Source organism: Rhipicephalus microplus, chromosome 9 (assembly GCF_043290135.1).
Source record: "Rhipicephalus microplus isolate Deutch F79 chromosome 9, USDA_Rmic, whole genome shotgun sequence".
NCBI classification, from domain to species: domain Eukaryota; kingdom Metazoa; phylum Arthropoda; class Arachnida; order Ixodida; family Ixodidae; genus Rhipicephalus; species Rhipicephalus microplus.
The window spans coordinates 52652040-52670382 of NC_134708.1; the positions used below are offsets into that span (position 1 = coordinate 52652040).

General features: G+C 46.7%; 1 protein-coding gene across 2 annotated transcripts in view; it reads left to right on the forward strand.

Annotated features, from left to right (window-relative positions):
* Positions 1–551: 551 nt before the first annotated feature.
* Positions 552–18343, forward strand: part of LOC119163830 (prolyl 4-hydroxylase subunit alpha-1) — a 45805-nt gene continuing 28013 nt past the window's right edge. The window contains exons 1-3 of one of the 2 annotated variants that reach the window (XM_037415892.2): positions 552–1736; positions 4046–4504; positions 17466–17663. In XM_037415892.2, the coding sequence (XP_037271789.2) occupies positions 4485–4504; positions 17466–17663 (218 nt within the window). In that variant the 5' untranslated portion in view covers positions 552–1736; positions 4046–4484. The remainder of the gene's footprint in view (positions 1737–4045; positions 4505–17465; positions 17664–18343) is intronic. The other variant, XM_037415893.2, reaches the window with a different exon arrangement.

Sequence of the window (18343 nt, forward strand, 5' to 3'; positions counted from 1 at the left end):
CGATTACCACTGTTATCATCGTCGCACAGATAGTTAAGTTGTGCCCGCTAAGCTAGCCTGCGCATACATACGTTGCTTATTGACCTCAGACACACACACAAAAAATTGTGAACACACGTGCTTCACCACAATCGCGGCTTCAATAGATAGGTTTCAAGATGTTAAACACCTTTACAAACTATCGGCGCTAGTGAAACCAGGGACGACCAGAAGGAGCCAGCAAGCCACGTTGCACTCAGGAGACATTGGCACACCTCATGTAGAAAAGAAAATGGAGTCACGTGGACAGGGAGGGGGGCGAAGTTCTAGGAATCGTCAACGTCACTGCGTCAAACGTGCGGGAAAAAGCACCTTAAACAGTGCCGATTCAGCCACGCAGGTCAGTTCTCTCGCCTCGCAGCGGGAGACAGCTCATCGCTTAAACCGCTGACCGCCCGCAAAGACGGCTCGCGTGAGTAAAAACAACACACAAATGAAATTCGCACCGAAACGCCAAACATAAAAAAAAAGTGAAACGGAATATCTAAGGCAAGCGAAAGGACTCGCACGCGTGCCTGTGCGCAGTCGCGGAGTCTCGAAAAACACTTTCTCGCACCACGGAGCATCCGTACGGGACGTCCGGCAACGGAAGGTTCGACGTGGCGAACTTCGGCTGGCCTTGCCTAACGGGAGATAGCGAAGGCAGTGGTCACCAAAAGGACCGGCACCGAGGCAACCTGAACGCGTACGTGGGAAAAACGAAGACGGAACGGCCGCAGAGCCGCTCGCCCCTAACTCGCCCGCAGCGGCGTCAGCGTGTACCAGAAGAGGCAGACGATCGGAGTGTCCGGAAAAATACCGTTGACGATTAGGCGCCAGCGGAAAGAGGTTTCGGGCGGGCGCCGATCGCCCCGATGCTGTTCTCGTTTACAACTCGACGCCCCCCGACATCAAGGTCAGTGCGAAGACGAGGCAACCGCAATCGTTCCTCTTTTATTTGGTGAACGGCAGCCAAGGAGTTCCGTTTCTCCTTCGTAGAGAAGAGGTTCCGTTTCTTTTTTTTTTAATTTTTTGCTTTACATATCCAATAATATTTGTCGAAGCGGTCGAACGGCTTTTGTGCTCCGTAATCGCAGAGTAGCTGTACCTTGTGTCGTCGACGCCAAGAAACCTTTGATCTCCAGTATCTGAGGGTGTTTCCCTCTCCATCGTCGTTTTACTTTCAATAACCTTTTTCACCGAGACCGGCCCAAGCGGCTGCCACTGACTACTTCTATGGAGACCAGGTAAGAAAGGCCGAAGAGAGGACGCAACGAATATCTTACAAACAACGCCCGAAGACAGGGCGTTTTTGCCGACGGACGGTGTGCGCGTGCGTTACATCACGTTGACAGAAGTGTGTAGCTGCAAGGTTGAATTTTTTTTTCTTTTTTTCGTGCGCTTGCTGGAATTGTGATACTTCGAAGGACGTGCACCCTGACCAACGTGCAACTTGTCGAAGACTGCAGGAAGACCCTGGAGAAATCGAGTTGAACTTGGATGCGACATTTCAACGAACGGCAGCGGAGAGAAGGCAACGAATAGCCGAAGGGGATTTATGTGATTACAAATTTGGAACGTCAGCCGTGAACGAGGCAGTCACGTTCAAGATAACTTTTCTTCTGAAGCTGGTGATAACGGCAGCCTTTTTACATCATCGAGCTTTTTTTGTACTCGTACCGCAAGCCTCCGAAAACGTCGGAAGTCCGTTAAAGCAGGTAAGGACGAAACGTATTTGTTTTTATTTTTTGCGTACAAGTGTGTTTTTGGCAGGAGCGGAATGACGCGACATATCAACAGGGATAAGCGTCTGATGGAAGTAGTTCGGCTCAAGGTCACTGAACAGAAACAGTAAATTATTTCATACTGATAACTCTAGTGCCTCTGATTTTGGCACCATCGTTTTCTTATTAGATGTATAAAACAGTGTCAAAACTGTCATTATTACATTTCCCGCCGAAATCTACCATGATAACGCTATGGGCATCAACGCCTTTTTCAGTCACTTTAGCTGAACAAAATCATTTCAAAGTAAGTCTCTAGCTCTTTCAGAAATTATTGCACTCTTTTTTTGCCAACGAGATACTACGTATGCTTTCGTGGATGCCGTCTAAATCTACGACGTAACGGTGCCTGGTACGAGAACGTCAGAATGACGTCACCAACCACATTTTTTTCTTTTTTTTCTGACGTTTTCTGGCTTCCCAAGCGTCTTCCCGCCGAAGTCGTCGTGTCCTTGGCATCGCGAAAGAGCAGTATAATAATACGAGAAGAATCGTGTTTCGCTCTAGAGTCCCTTCAATTTAGGATTCGTTGAGAGAGATAAAGAGAACTCCTTACCGAAAGGCAGGGAATTCCGCCGGTATGCAAAAATCACTGACTTGCTACTCTAGAGGGGGAAAGGCATGGGGGATTTAAAAGTACGGATAGGGAGAGAGAAAAAAGGACGATGTTAAGATGGAAGATAAAATAAAAAGTAAAAGAAAGAAGGGTCACTTATTTGAACATTGAATGAGGACACGCGTTAATAGTTTTCCGTGGTGTCGAGCTAGAGTTTGTAGAGCTGGCGCGGCACTTATGCAATCGGAAACTGCCATGCATATCCCTGCACGTGCTTGTCAGTCTCAGAGACAGTGTATGCCCAGATGTGCCCATCGCGATACTAGGTAAAAAAGATGAGAGCTCTGATGAAAACGATATTCAGCTGACGTTGCGTACGATTTAAACGTTCTTGATTCCACCAGCGCCGCGTGTTTTAACGATGCGCTGAGTGTTGTAGCACAGAGTAGGTTGAAATCAAAGGTCGGGTGCTATAGCTCCTGATGACAATACGTGAACACGTAGAGGATTTATTGCAATCACTCCCTTGCTCCGCGTATTGTGACAGACATCAGTTCAGCTGGTCTAAGAGGTGCTTTCCGAGCACACTAGATGTGAAGCAGTGCATTTTTGTATCTTAGAATTCTGCTGGGAGGGATTACCCTACGGTATACCGGAGAAAGTTCTCGCGGGAAGCCCACAGTTGAAAAGATTGTAGAGTAAATTATAAAAAAACATATTCGTAAACTAATAATGATTTTCACAGTCGTACGTACTGCACGCTTTTGAACACAAGGCGCTGGCTTTACGGTAAAACCAATGTTATTGTATAGGCTGAAAAATCCGTCTGTTGAAGTATGAATTGAGAGCAAGGAGAAAAAAATGGAGAAAAAAAATGTAGCGCAGTTCATGAGATCAAGGTCTGATCTATAGTACACTGTGAACGCTGTGGATACGGCAAGACAAAATAAACGGATGAGAAGAAAAATAACACTGCCAATACGAAGAAGGATGAACATCGGGGCAGAAATTAGACGCCAAAGGCTGGTATTCAAAAGAGAGAGAGCTTTAGCACGAGTATCGTGCTGCGCCATTGGTAGATGTATCCGGAAAATGTTGTCTCAGGAAATGGCCTGTAGATTACAGGCTGTCCAGCACTCTTGTGAAAGGTGAGCATTGCCGTTTGAACTGTTTGACCAGACGCATAGGTATATAGTATGGTCGTATTGGTCAATCGCAATAATACGACAGTGAGTTGTAAGAAATAGTATGGCTATATACGTACCAGGTATTGTGTAACAAGGTATAATTTACAGCTAATTTTAATATATAGCAACACAAGACAAATGCCTCTTGTCTACGTTGTTCTTTTTCCCTTAAGTTTGTCCGGCTTAACCCACATTCGTAACAGGCACATTTAGTTGTAGGAGGTAGGGTAGCTTGCGTTCCTGCGGTAGAGGCCGGTCAGCACTTGCAGCTTATTGTGTTCAACACCCTGTAGGCTCAATCTTGTTTAAAGTGTAGATAGTGTGATTCCATTTATTTTCTGTATACAGTAGAGGAGAGCACATGTATCAGCACATTTATGTATCTATACGCAAAGCTAAGAACAATTTGTGTTTTGACACGAAGATTTTCGTAAAGAATCTGGCTAATCCAGAGTGAAATGAACGAAATTTGAAAGAGTTGTTTTTTTCTCGTTTTTCAGGTCACATTTTCTTAACGAGCCTCGCACGGATATCTCAACGGGAACACTTAACCTCTGACACTTCCTCTGTGATTTAGAATCTCGTCTACGTGTTCTACGGTATAAAAAACAAAATCTACCTATTGGTTTAAATGCAGTGCTCTAACAAGTTTTGAGCCCACAAAGGCCCCCCCAAAGACTGCTGTTTTTTCCAATCAATCGATTAGGGTATCAATCCTCAACGTACCGTTTGACGTCCAATTTTCGGTCAGCCCAAGCAAAAGGTATATCCAACTTGGGAAGCCAGGGACTCCAAAATCGGCCACCACACACACACACACACACTCCGAGTGTCAAATCAAAACTCGCGGAGAAACTGCGCGCTACGGCCAAGGAACTCCGAGGAAAATCTCGCCAGTGAGAAGCCACACACGCGAGCCAAGGACCAATCGTCGGAGCTATGTGGGCCACCACGCGAAGGTGAGTTATGTGAAAGCTTGCTTCCTTTTCCTGCTATTTCTTCTACTTTATTACTTCTCTTCAACGTAAGGTCTATACTTAAGAATCGTCTGGCTCGCCGTAAAGGAGCGCTAAATTTCCAGTCCACTCGGTGTCTTTTTGTGAACTTTTTTTTTCAAGGCAATGTTCCTAGCGTCACGCTTTCGTGACTCGCTGCAAGATGGCGCGCCCCGCTTTGTGTACGTAGGCTTCCGTTCAGAGTACGCAATCTCGTTTTTTTTGCATTAGTCTCTATGGGGTGCAAATGTACAGGGCTGTCTACTGTTAATGAGAACGCGCGAGTTCACAGCACGTGAAAGTGTTTTTCCTTGCCCGGGATCACCTAGTTACGAAATGAACGATTCGGTGCGCTGACACACTTGTGCGCATGCGTGTAGTGCACAGATATATCTTTACGTGGCGCCTATCTTTGACGAGCCCGAATTTTCGAAAACCACGCATTTATGTAGAGTGTTGCAACTGCCTATAGACTGTGTTGCATGCACGTGGTCAACCAACTTAAAGAAGAATATGCACTTTCCTCAGTCGTAGCGTTGCTTATCACTTCCAGTACTGATCTATGGTTTTTAATGCATATAGAAAAAAAACGAGTCAAAACGGCGAAGCTGCAGTTTGGCAAAGTGCTTGCTCCGTGGCTTCGCAAAAACGGCCAAGTTAATCGCTCATATTAAACACCCGCCTTACCAATAAATTGTCTATCTTGATGCTAAAACACTAAAAACAATCAACCCACATTATATTTAAAAAAATGGAAGCAGTGTTACTTGAGAAAAAAATTGCCCGCAGCTTCCCTCGGGGGAACACTGAGGAGGATGCGGACCATATAATTGGTTAACGGGGTGTTAAAGTGCGACTTACTTGGGTCGATGGCTAAATTGGTTAACGTGGTTGTGAAATGGGGTGTTAAATTGCGACTTACTTGGGTCGATGGCTAAATTGGTTAACGTGGTTGTAGGAGGGGGTGTTAAATGAGTGAACACGTACACACGTATGCGAAAGGGCGGCGCTGGTCGAAGGGACGTCGATCATTGTGTTTGTGGATTCGTTGGAATTCATTTCACCGCGACCTTGGACGTCGACACGCCGTACAAACCAACCGACGAGCGGCAACTGAGCGAGCGAGCGCCGACCTTGAGTATATATACAGCACGACGGCGGATGCACTGTCAGCTGTTGAATGTTCTCGAAGCGCGACGCCACATGCGCGTCCACTGGAGAATCAGGAGAATTGTAGATGTCGAACGCGGTGTGTGGAGGAGGAAGGGTGCACAGATGGCGGAGGAGTGAAGCGCGCGCGGTGTGTAGAGGAGGAAGGGATGCACAGATGGTGGAAGAGTGGGCGACGGCGCGACGGCGCATGCGCGCGCGTCAGCTGTCGAATGTTCGAGAAGCGGTGCGGACGGCGCACTACAAGGCGCGAGTATAAGATGCTCCGCATCTAAAAGCAACATTGAGCAAACGTAGGTAAAGAGGAAACTGCTTCAACACTCAAACTAAATACCATGAGGGCTGTTGTCGAGTTGGTAAGCGATAGATGTGATTTAATAACTCATTATTCATTTTAAATCATTACAACACGTACCAAGGTTATTTGGTCGCCTTCCACTTCATGTTGCCGAAAACGAGGTTGCATATTCGGTTACGGGCCTCTACGGCTGACGTTTGGTACCTGATTTATTTAAAGGGACACTTAAGTGAAACAATGACTTAAAAGAAACTGATAAACTGCACATTGCGAACTTTAACTCACAATTTTCACTATCATAAGTTCATTGTCAACAGAGCGAATCAAAGTTTAATTTACACAAAGTATCGCACCAGAACCTTCGTGCATGACGTCACTACTTCAAAACATATTTTGTTCGTATTTCGGCGAGGCTAGATGACATCTTCTGAAACTCGGTGTCTTGGGTCTATGGCACCCGTAGATAACAATGCGTTTACTTTTTATTGATTAGAAATTATGCAAATCTCAATAGACGCCGTCAAAACTCACGACGCTACGATGCGGAAATCTCATGGTACACCGTCTCCACTCACATTTCTTTTTCAGGTGTTGTCTCGTTTACTAAGTGTCGTCTCGTGCTAAGAGGTGTATTTTCGAGACTGTGGAACTGTGCTTTACAAATACGCAAAAAATTGCCCGCAGCTTCCCTCGGGGGAACACTGAGGAGGATGCGGAGCATATAATTGGTTAACGGGGTGTTAAAGTGCGACTTACTTGGGTCGATGGCTAAATTGGTTAACGTGGTTGTGAAATGGGGTGTTAAATTGCGACTTACTTGGGTCGATGGCTAAATTGGTTAACGTGGTTGTAGGAGGGGGTGTTAAATGAGTGAACACGTACACACGTATGCGAAAGGGCGGCGCTGGTCGAAGGGACGTCGATCATTGTGTTTGTGGATTCGTTGGAATTCATTTCACCGCGACCTTGGACGTCGACGCGCCGTACAAACCAACCGACGATCGGCAACTGAGCGAGCGAGCGCCGACCTTGAGTATATATACAGCTCGACGGCGCATGCACTGTCAGCTGTTGAATGTTCTCGAAGCGCGACGCCACATGCGCGTCCACTGGAGAATCAGGAGAATTGTAGATGTCGAACGCGGTGTGTAGAGGAGGAAGGGTGCACAGATGGTGGAGGAGTGAAGCGCGCGCGGTGTGTAGAGGAGGAAGGGATGCACAGATGGTGGAAGAGTGGGCGACGGCGCGACGGCGCATGCGCGCGCGTCAGCTGTCGAATGTTCGAGAAGCGGTGCGGACGGCGCGGACGGCGCACTACAAGGCGCGAGTATAAGATGCTTCCGCATCTAAAAAAAAATTGTTCATCTTCTTAGTGTTTCTTCAAGGAACCCACCTGTAGATATAATTTACCCAATTACGCTTGCTGTGGTTCCACACTTTATATTTTCAGTCGTCTGTGATGCACGACGACAGTATTTCCATGCCACCGATGGTCGTGAAAGATTGATTTGTGGGGTTTAACGTCCCAAAATCACCATAAGATTGTGAGAGACGCCGTAGTGGAGGGCTCCGGAAATTTCGACCACCTGGGGTTCTTTAACGTGCACCCAAATCTGGATGGTTGTGATAGAATACTCTGAAAATGGCTATACTTCACTTCGCGACAGCTCATGCGTTTTTTTAGGCCCTCGAAACACCTGCTACGACCTTTTGTTTGAAGCAGTAGCGTGGCTGTTTAAAAGGGTGGTTGTTTATGCGAGAGAGCTGCGACTTATCATACGCCCGCTATCGTGAAACCACGAAGGATGCACGCAATCTGAGTCGTTCGTCATCGAACTGCAACGGCGATAATCGAACCTGACCACGCGCATTGTATGCAGGAAAGGAGCAGCCTCACGGTTACGTCAGCCCACAACTTCCCGTTACGAGGCATGGCCTCTGAAATTTGCACCAGTGCGCCAGCACGCCATCTCCGAGGCCATAAACAAGAAAGCAACTAAATTTGTATCGATGCACGTCGAAGCAGGATTTGAGTGATACAATGGCAGAACCACTGAAATACCTGTGCAGATTGTTTCTATATCGTCCGATATGCGGTACTAACGTGCTTATTTGGGCTGGTTGGTACATGATCAACAAAGCGAGAAAGAACAGCGCGCAAGACAGGACAGACAGACGAAGCGCTGTCCGTCTCTTCACTGTCCTGTCTTACGCGCTATTTTTTTCGCTTCGTCGATATGCGTCGCTGATCTATATTTCTTTCTCAAGTATAAACAGACGGCAGATATTTTGCCACCCTTCACAGCAGCTATGGTCAAGGTTTTCCGGCTGTCATGGATGGTAAAATATTGTCACCAAGATCTGGTACGTGCTCAATACACGTGCAAGCACAAAATAAAATGTTTAACAAAATAAGTTGAAATGTGCGGTCCGTAATTGGTGATTGCCGCCCTTATGTTTCCTTAATCTTGGGCGGACCAGTGTAGTGAGTAGTGCTATTAGTCCAATTTCTGTGGCCAATGCGTGCAATGGGAGAGCGCAAAAATGGTCATGTATGGTATTGTGTGGTATATTATTGTATATTACACTATTTATTATAAAGTTCCTCTTGAATCAATACGACATGGTATATGTTAATAAAAAAACAATCATACTTGAGCCCTCCTTCAAAGAATTTGAAACCTTGCTATCATTAAAGGGACACTAAATATTATTTCAATGTTGCTAAGCTCGAAGGTCCAAGACCAAAAATGGGCTATTCAGCGGGCTAGGAAGGCTGTACGGAGACAAGGTATCCGAGTACCTCCCTGTGCGCTCTAGCCCGGACCACAAACATGCCGGTCACGTAAATAAAGTTCATACATTCATTCGTTCAATCATTCATAATGATTAGCGAAATTGTGGTCCAGCAACTTCGTAGTGCTACTTTTGTGCTTAGGAAGTGCTTATGCTGAAAAAAATCACGTTTTAGTGGCCCGCTTCGCGTTAGCACACGTGAAATTACCCGCCTCAGGTGAAAACTTCTACGTGACTGTTGCTGTGCACAGTGTTACCCGGCTTTACTGCGCGGCCACCGACACTAGTATCAGAAGGCTGAAAGTAGCGGGAGCCACAGCAGCAACAACGACCATTGAGCAATTTCCTGCAATTGCCTCCGAGATGGCACGTGTGCTTGTTGGAACTAGGTCCCGCTAGATGGCACGACCCTTCTAGTTTAACCAGGCGAATATTGAACTTTTTAAGCGCTCGCACCATTCCGCGTTGTGACGTCTGGCGGTTCTTTTAGGGACGAAGCTCCTTAAGGTGTGGGTCTGTCCATCTTTCATTGGTGTATGTAGCCACCGGTGTGCACATACCCGAAAGAGCGGTCCTTAGAATGTCCGCTGGATGACGGCACTTGCATATGATGAATACATGATGAAAAAGTGTGAGATGGATGTACTTGGAGTGTTCACTAGATACACAGACGGACGGATGGACATACAGATAGACGGACAGACAGACAGACAGACAGACAGACAGACAGACAGACAGACAGACAGACAGACAGACAGACAGACAGACAGACAGACAGACAAACAAACAGGACGGCCGCAGGAACAGACGTATGGACGGACAGATGAACAGACGGAAGGATGGACGTACGGGTGGACGCACCGACGGTCACATGGATAAACGGACACACGGACGGATGCATGGATGGATCTATGGACGGAAGCAAGAACGAAGGGGTGGACGTAAGCACGGACGGACTGACGAACACTTTGCCCCACCAATCATCATTCACTCCGTGGAGGTGCTGTGATTTTTTAATATGAAACGAACAGAAACAAACAAGCAGCATTTCATTACATCCCTTGATGCACGGGAGGTTCTTTATTTAGTGCAGCTAGTTTGATTACTGGTGAATAACTGTAGGCAGTAACTGACATCATTAGAGTCATTCTGCGAATGTCCTACTCGTGGCGCATGTGTTCTTGTGCATTTACCTTCATTTTTGGTAAGCAGGGCTGTTGGTAATATTGTCGTTTTAGACGTTGTCATATATTGAGCCTTCCCTCTGACATAAATCGGTATTTGACTTCAGTGTCCCCTTAAGTGGTGTTTCTTCCGACGACCGTGGTTTAATGAAATGTCTACACCCATCTCCCTCTCAAGTTCTTCATTGTTTTCTTTACAGCAAAAGCTCTTATGAGATCCCAATTCGGGTCAGCGCAGCGCCGTAGTTCTCCGCCGTTGTCGCAGGTGTCCGTAACCACATCGCACGAAAATAGAAAACAAACGTAGTACCAATGACGCAGTGGGGCTTGAACTTGGGTCCGCTGCGTGCCAACCCAGTATTCTACCACTGAGTTACGCCAGTGCTTGGGACTTGTTGAAAAAATTGTCTTAAAAAGGTTCGATGTCGGGAAAGCAATCGCGTCAATACGACTTATAAATCCTTTTAAAACAAGCGGAAGTACAACCAGTCGTCGCACAATGCGAAGCGCGTAATGATTGGGTCGTATAATGCATCAACTCATTACAAAAGCTTGTTTTTGTTCACCTATTACCTGAGGCACATACGCACTTCAGGCATAATTCCTAATCGTCGTTAGGCACTGCATGAATTGTCACAAAGTCTCTTGCAAGTGTTCGGCGGATACCACGCTTCTCAGAAAAATAATGAAAAATAGCATAGCGAACGCCGGCCTACTACCCAAACATTTTTACTATTGCTGTAGTGGGTACCAAGCAAGTGTGCTTGCCACAGTAACTCAATGAGCGTTTAGAAAAGGTTCTGAAAGGCCGCACTTCTTGCTTTCGCTGTGACTGTGCTGCACCTTCCGCGCAGGCCTGGCGTTTTTATTCACGGAACACCTGTTCTCTCTTTATTCACACGATTCGTAGCAGCGTTCCTCAGTCACACCTCTGCAACCAAGTTGTGCTCTGCCCCTTCTATATCAGGATGGAGGAGAGTATACGAGGCACATACACGCTAGCGCTAAGGAAAGCAGTTCTAGAGGTTCTAGCCTTGAAGAATTCGACTTGTCGAAACGTCAGCTCGAGTACACAAACCCTGTTTACGGATTTTACAGCGGAAACTGTTATGAGATCGCAACAAGCGTCGCTTGCAGCGCCATAGTTGTCCGCCGCCACCACCATAGTTGTCCGTAATCACTATCGCGCGAAATAAGCAAAACCTTAGTGAATAAAAACACCCGAAATACAGCGGGATTCGAGCCCCGGTCCCCTGCGTGTCAGTCCAATATCTTAACGCAGAGCCATAATACCATGTTTTTTAGGGGCGAAGCTCCTTAAGTCTATCCTCCGTCGTTGTCGTACGTAGCCACATGGGATGCGAGATGGGAGATGGCGGTACTTGGAGTGTTCACTAGATGGACCCACAGACGGACGCATGGACGGACGGACGGACGGATGAACATACAGTCTAGCAGACGCACGGACGGACGCGCGGAGCGGGTATGTGCCACAGGAGATGCGAGATGCGAGATGGCGGTACTTGGAGTGTTCACTAGATGAACGCACGGACAGATGGACGGACGCATGAATGCATGCACGGATGGTCGCGCAGACGGACGGAAGCATGGACGGGCTTACGGACGTTTCGCCCCACTCATCTTCATTCACTTTGTGGATATGCTATGAATTTTCTTTATTTACGGTTAAACTTCACGCACGCAATCAGATTTAGGTGCACATTGAAGAACCCCAGGTGGTATGAATTTCCGAAGCCCTCCACTATGCGGCGCCTCGAAAAATCATAAGGTGGTTTCGGGACGTTATACCCCAGATATCAATTAAACTTCACACACGGGATTGCGAGGTAAATATAGTACAGTACAAACAAACAACACAGAACAATCACTACGGCCGTAAAGCACTGCTAAAGCATGCATCACACCTGCAGTCGGGGCCAACGGCTGTCGGGCTCATGACGTCACTCTGTAGTACGCGCCCATTAGCGCGGGCTTGTGTGAATCCGCCTTTGAGGAGGAATCGCCGCTGACTCATAAAGTTGTAACCGATATAAGTGCAACTAAGTACAACTCGATTACAGCACCACCGCTTCTTTCGCTAGTCGGGCCATCACCCGAGATGCAGCACGTACGCATCTTTCGTTTACCTATGCACTCCTGTAAGTACAAGGTGGAAAAGTATGATGCCTATAGGAAGCATGAAAATAATATTGAAGAGGAATCACTCCTGTGCTTAGAATAAATTGTGAACGGTTTGGAGAACTGTGCGTAATCTACTACACCATAATGCCGGTGAGGTAAGGTTTTATACTGTAGTCTCCAGTGAAAATTATGTGCTTAAAAAGGTGGTTAACCCTTTCCAGTTCGTGGGAGAGCGGAAAGCCATCCCATACATCTTCGCAATGGAGGAGACATTCAAATGCGTTAACGATTTAGAGTACTTGGTACTCTACTAGAGGAGAGCTTAAAGCCGTCCCGTTGGCCTCACACTTGATGAGGCCGCGTTGACAAAAATTACGCAGTGAATGAATTCACGACGGCGAAGCTAGTGAAGGAGAGCTTTCTTCGCACGACCAATGAGGGCATACCAAGTTCCTGTCAGCGATGTTTTTACAGAAAAAAAATGCAGCCCGCACCTTCCCTCAGAAGAAACTCGAGTAAATGCATCGCACAGTGGTGTAGGTATTGCGTGAATGTTTTTCGGGTGTCTTCCTGGGCCAGCACGAGACGCGAGCATGCGCAGTGGGAACGTCGATTGCACCACCGCCGATGCGCGACATCGTGCGACCAAGAAATGCTCCGCGTTTAAAACGGTTAACGATATTGAGCTCATGGTGCTCTGCTTTGGGACAGTCTTAATTTGATTGATATGTGGGGTTTAACGTCCCAAAACCACCATATGATTATGAGAGACGCTGTAGTGGAGGGCTCCGGAAATTTTGACCACCTGGGGTTCTTTAACGTGCACCCAAATCTGAGCACACGGGCCTACAACATTACCGCCTCCATCGGAAATGCAGCCACTGCAGCCTGGATTTGAACCCACGACCTGCGGGTCAGCAGCCGAGTACCTTAGGCACTCGGCGGCGGGGCATTGGGAGAGTCTTAAGCCATTACAGTTAAGTTTCATATCTATGAGACGGCACAAGCACTGATGTTTAGAATGCCCCGCCGCGGTGGTCTAGTGGCTAAGGTACTCGGCTGCTGACCCGCAGGGCGCGGGTTCGAATCCCGGCTGCGGCGGCTGCATTTCCGATGGAGGCGGAAATGTCGTAGGCCCGTGTACTCAGATTTGGGTGCACGTTAAAGAACCCCTGGTGGTCTAAATTTCCGGAGCCCTCCACTACGGCGTCTCTCATAATCATAGAGTGGTTTTGGGACGTTAAACCCTACATATCAATCAATCAACTGATGTTTAGAAAAAGAAAAGTTCAACGTTTTCGAGGACTTCGTACTGAACTATGGGAGAGCAGTGGGCCGTCCCACCCAGAACCAGATAACCAAAACAATTGGAGAGTCAAATGTTGACAAGCGTAACTCAACAAACGCCGCTAGTGCATTGCACATACATTTCAACTTTTCCACAATTCACAGTTAGATGACTTGCATAGCATAAAACTTCGTTCTTAGAGTTCCTGTTTTCAGTAACAGTTTATTGCTACAAGTTTTTCCATTGTTCATCAAACAGAACTATTATTTGGTATTGGGTCAGAAAAGGGGCCACAAAAACTACGAAACATAGTTCGCCCGTGCCAAAATAGCCCCTTGCTGCTTCAAGTTCGCGGTCGCAGGGCCTTTCCAACTCGAAGTCTCCACGCATCTTTTTGCGCAAGTGACCATCGGCACGCGTTCAGCGACACCTGGCCTTTGTAACCCGGTTTCAGAGGCTACCGCTATTTGTGTACGGTATGTGGGCTTACTCGCAGATGGCGCCACCATCTTGTTAAGAAGCTATAGTAGTTCTAAAAAGGCGCGCTTTATAAAACGTGTCTTCCAAGAAAAGAATACGAACAGCGATCGTCTTAGCGGAGTAACGCGATGATGACTTCCCTTCACGCTGCGCCCAACAGTTGTGCCGCGCCGTGACCGCACTGACAAAGTAGCGTGCATAAAGAACTTGATTTTTATCTCTTAACGCTAATACACCGATACCACACACAGTATTCGCAAGGAATAACTTTCCGTCCATCAGAGGAGCTGGAACTAACATACCATGTTTGCAAGCTTTGTTACGTGAAAAAAAGTTTAGTTTACATATATACCACTGTTTGTTTCGTTATTTACGCATTAACATATTTCACATCAACATGATTTTAATATAACAGAGTATCTACCGGCCGCTGCTATGTATTTATCCTTTTATCATAATGATTGTGTAAGCATTCAATTTACGTTCTACACCCCGTTCCAGTCATGAGGTTGTTTTTTTTTCGTTTTGGAATGTTCAATATTCGTTCTTTTTTCAGTTTTCCTCATATATTTCGCAGTTGTACATCATATTTTCTAGTATCTGTATTTTTTTGTTCATTTCACACGTATTCCTTCCCCCATCCCCTTCACAACATGTACTTACGCTACATACCTTGGCGGTATTGTCACAAACACAACGCACCATCATGGGCGTCGAAAAGAAAGGGGGATGCAAAAAGAGCAGTTGACCCCCCCCCCCCCCCCAAAGCCCCGCCAGCACTGCCTCTGAAGTCCCACTACTGTGCCTTTCCCCCCACACCAGCATGCAACACGGGTTTGTCCCCTTCAATACAAGAGTACGGCCGATGCCCATAGGGGCCAGATATGACAAGGTAATTTCCTACGCTAAGTTTCCTGCTCGGCTAGAAAAAGTGTTTCTGGTGCTCTACACAATATTATAATTTTGCAGGACGAAGGCCTCTCATAGTGGTCTCCAGTCTACCCAATTTAGTGCAAGGTGATTCCATCTTACGTTGGGCTGCAGATTAGTCAAGCCACCTCTAGGCATCTTTTTCAGATGTGAAGCACCTTATGGAAATCATCTTTAGCGTCAGCCCCTAAATCTAGTCTTGTTTGTTTCCGTGTTTATTCTAACCGTGTGACCATATGCACAACTCCTATGCGAATGTTTTCAATAAACCTCACTTAACACTTTGCGCTGCGTTTGCCAAGTGCTTTCTTCGCCCCTCTTTTTTGCGCTTATTTATAGTATATATGATAGCATTTTCTATAGTCATCTTTGTTTGTCAGCACCTCATGAGTTATAACAGGCTGTATGCAGTTATCCTGGAGTTATCGCCCGAAGAACAGTCGTCTATTGACTGTCATTATATGGGAGTACGTGCCTTCTATATGCGCTATGCCATGATCATCACCATCATAATCCTCATCATCACAAGCTCGTTTACAGGGCCAAGGCCCTGTTACGCCTAATACGGTAACGTGCTTGCTGAGGCCACGTTCCCCGCGAAAATCTAGCCTCATGTACCCACCCAGCTTTCTGTTTCTTATTTCCAGCCTGCCTTCTCTTAGAATGTAGTTTGTCAATTTTGATGACTAGTGGTTGTCATACCTGCTCATACCAATTTAACCTGGTTAACATCCTACCCCGCCGCTGTGGTCTAGTGGCTAAGGTACTCGGCTGCTGACCCGCAGGTCGCGGGATCGAATCCCGGCTGCGGCGGCTGCGTTTCCGATGGAGGCGGAAACGTTGTAGCCCCGTGTATTCCGCTTTGGGTGCACGTTAAAGAACCCCAGGTGGTTGAAATTTCCGGAGCCCTCCACTACGGTGTCTCTCATAATCACATGGTGTTTTTGGGACGTCAAACCCCACTTATCAATCAATCATGGTTAACATCCTTGCCTTTCCCCAAACATTTCTGTACTTATCTATCTACTTCGTTTCAAATAAGATGTCTATAACACCCGTTTGTTGCCTGAATCACTCTGCTCTCTTCTTTTCCGTTGATGTTACACCTAACTTTTTTTTGTCCATGGAACAGCATGAAGCCCTCAATTTCATTTTAGCCTCTACGTGTGCGCTCCGTAAGTACCGGTAATATGTACCGCATAAAGATACGCACTCCAACCTTCCCTAATTCTTTCTTCGGCGAATTTCCTCTCCGTGATTAGTTTCCCCTATATGTAATTGAACTAGGTGTGCGCAAGGAGGTTTTAAAAAATTGCTTTGCAAGCAGTAGTGAAGCCAGCTTTCGCCCTACAAAGATTTCAGAAACATGGTATTTTTTGGTTGCGCCCACTTACACATCAAGTGGCTTCAATTTGTTAGTCGAAAGAATACGTTAACGTTAAATTAGGAGATAGTTGTTTGCAAAGAAATAATACACAGGGCCTAGTATCGGCGACTTATTCTACAAAAAAAAAATTCCTTGAATTCAAGGCTTACTGAAGAAAACTAGCAACGAAAGGAGCCACTTTCAGAGCTATCTCACCCGAAAAGGTTGCAACTTTAGACTCGTTGGGCGCGCGAGAAAAACGCGCCATCTCAATCGCCGAACGCTATCAGCTCATCGTGCCCCTAGAAAGATGGCTGCCGCAGCCGCCATCTTACGGTTGGCACGGCTTCACTTCTGGGCAAAAATTTACGCTCCAGAAATTTTTTTTAAACCTCTTCGAGTATGCGTGCTCGTACAGACTTAATTGATTGGCTTCGACTTGTGAAATATAGATATTTCGACAGGCTAATGAGCATATTTGTCTGTAGCATATAAATTTTTGTCCTACTTTAACACTTTCTTGGCTTAGGTCGCCAATATTTCATTTGCAACTCACTGCTGAAAAGCACTATGTCATCTCCGAATAGGGGGTCAGACAGTGATATATTCTCCGTTAATTTTTATTCATATTTCTGCCTTGTCCCAATGGTTAAACGGTCCTCTTACGAACGCAGCAAACATTGCGAAAGCTTCACCGCAGCACCCCGATTTGCCCGTTTCAAGGACGAATGGAAGAGTCCGAAAGAGACCAAAGCTTCGCAATGGGTTCAAGGCTGAAATGAAGGAATTACGTGCCACTCGCAACGACCTGCACTCAGTACTCCTTGACTCTACGGCAGTAAAGCACCGAAACAAACCGTTCTTAGATTGCAACAGCAGGGACCTCGGCCGCCACTATCACCAATAACCCGCCGGGCCATAACTGTACCTATCATTAACGAATGACGGAACTTCCCGAGTGAGTAAAAATGGAAGGCCGACTAGACGTCCAATTACGCAACTAGAGGAGGGGAGCCCCCTCCCTCTCAGTCTCTGGTTTCCAAGTACAAAATCTTTCCATAACAATCGATATATTAGAAAAAACAAGAACAAAAACAAGGTGACCTTTTTTGTAGCAGCTGATTATAACAATAGTGCCATCAATATGACCATTTACGCGAGATCTTTATTTATCTTAGAATTCAGTTGTGCCGCAAACATGATCCGCACATCTTCCGCAAGTATAATATCCAGAGTGAAAAAAAAAATGCTTGTTTTCTGTTTTCTTACAGTAGGCATTCCATCGTACGTGCCCTTTTGGCCATCGCAGTTTCAATGGTGCTGCCACCACGCAGTGGAGGACAGCTGCAACGGGACTTCTACTCCTCAGTTTCCAACCTGCTGGACCTGGTGAAGCACGAGCAAGAAGTAAGCCTCATGCTTCTAGCCTATGCGGAACGCCTGAAGGCGCTGCAGTCAAACATCATCAGGTGAGCTCCACGGCAGATTGGAACGGTTAAACGTGTGAAGTGTTACCGTTTTAAAATCGGGTGCCATGCACCGTCACCCGAAGCGAAGGAGAGTCGCAGGGAGGCGCTAAAAAGGCGAAAAGTGATTCCGAGGGGACATACCTAGGAACAGCGAAAATAAATGGCCTGCCAACGTGCACATATTTTGGTGGTTTTTAGTCGCTCCGGTATAGTCTAAGCACCCCTAGTCCAAACAGGCTGAGTCTCTCCGAGCAACCCGAGTCCAAGCACCCTGAGTCAGTGGTTAGGTCACCCAGGACCAGACAGGCCATCTAATTCTTTGCCATCAGCAATGAAGTCATAGCGAAAAGAACATTTTCGTACGTCGTCAATCTGTTCACTAGGTATTTTACAGCGAAAGCTGTGATGAGATCGATTTTCGGGTCGCGCGACAGTTGCTGTCCGCCGCCGCCTCCACCGGTGTCCGTAACCACATCGCGCGAAAAAAAACTTGCACCAATGACTCAGTGGGGCTTGAACCCGGGTCCACTGCGTGTCAGCCCAATACTTTACCATTGATTTACGCCGGTGCTTACAACTTCGTGTCAAACTTGCCTTACGCTGGCATGACCTAGCACCAATGGCACAGTGGGGCTCAAACCCGGGTCTGCTGGGTGCCAGCCCAGTACTTTACCGCTGAG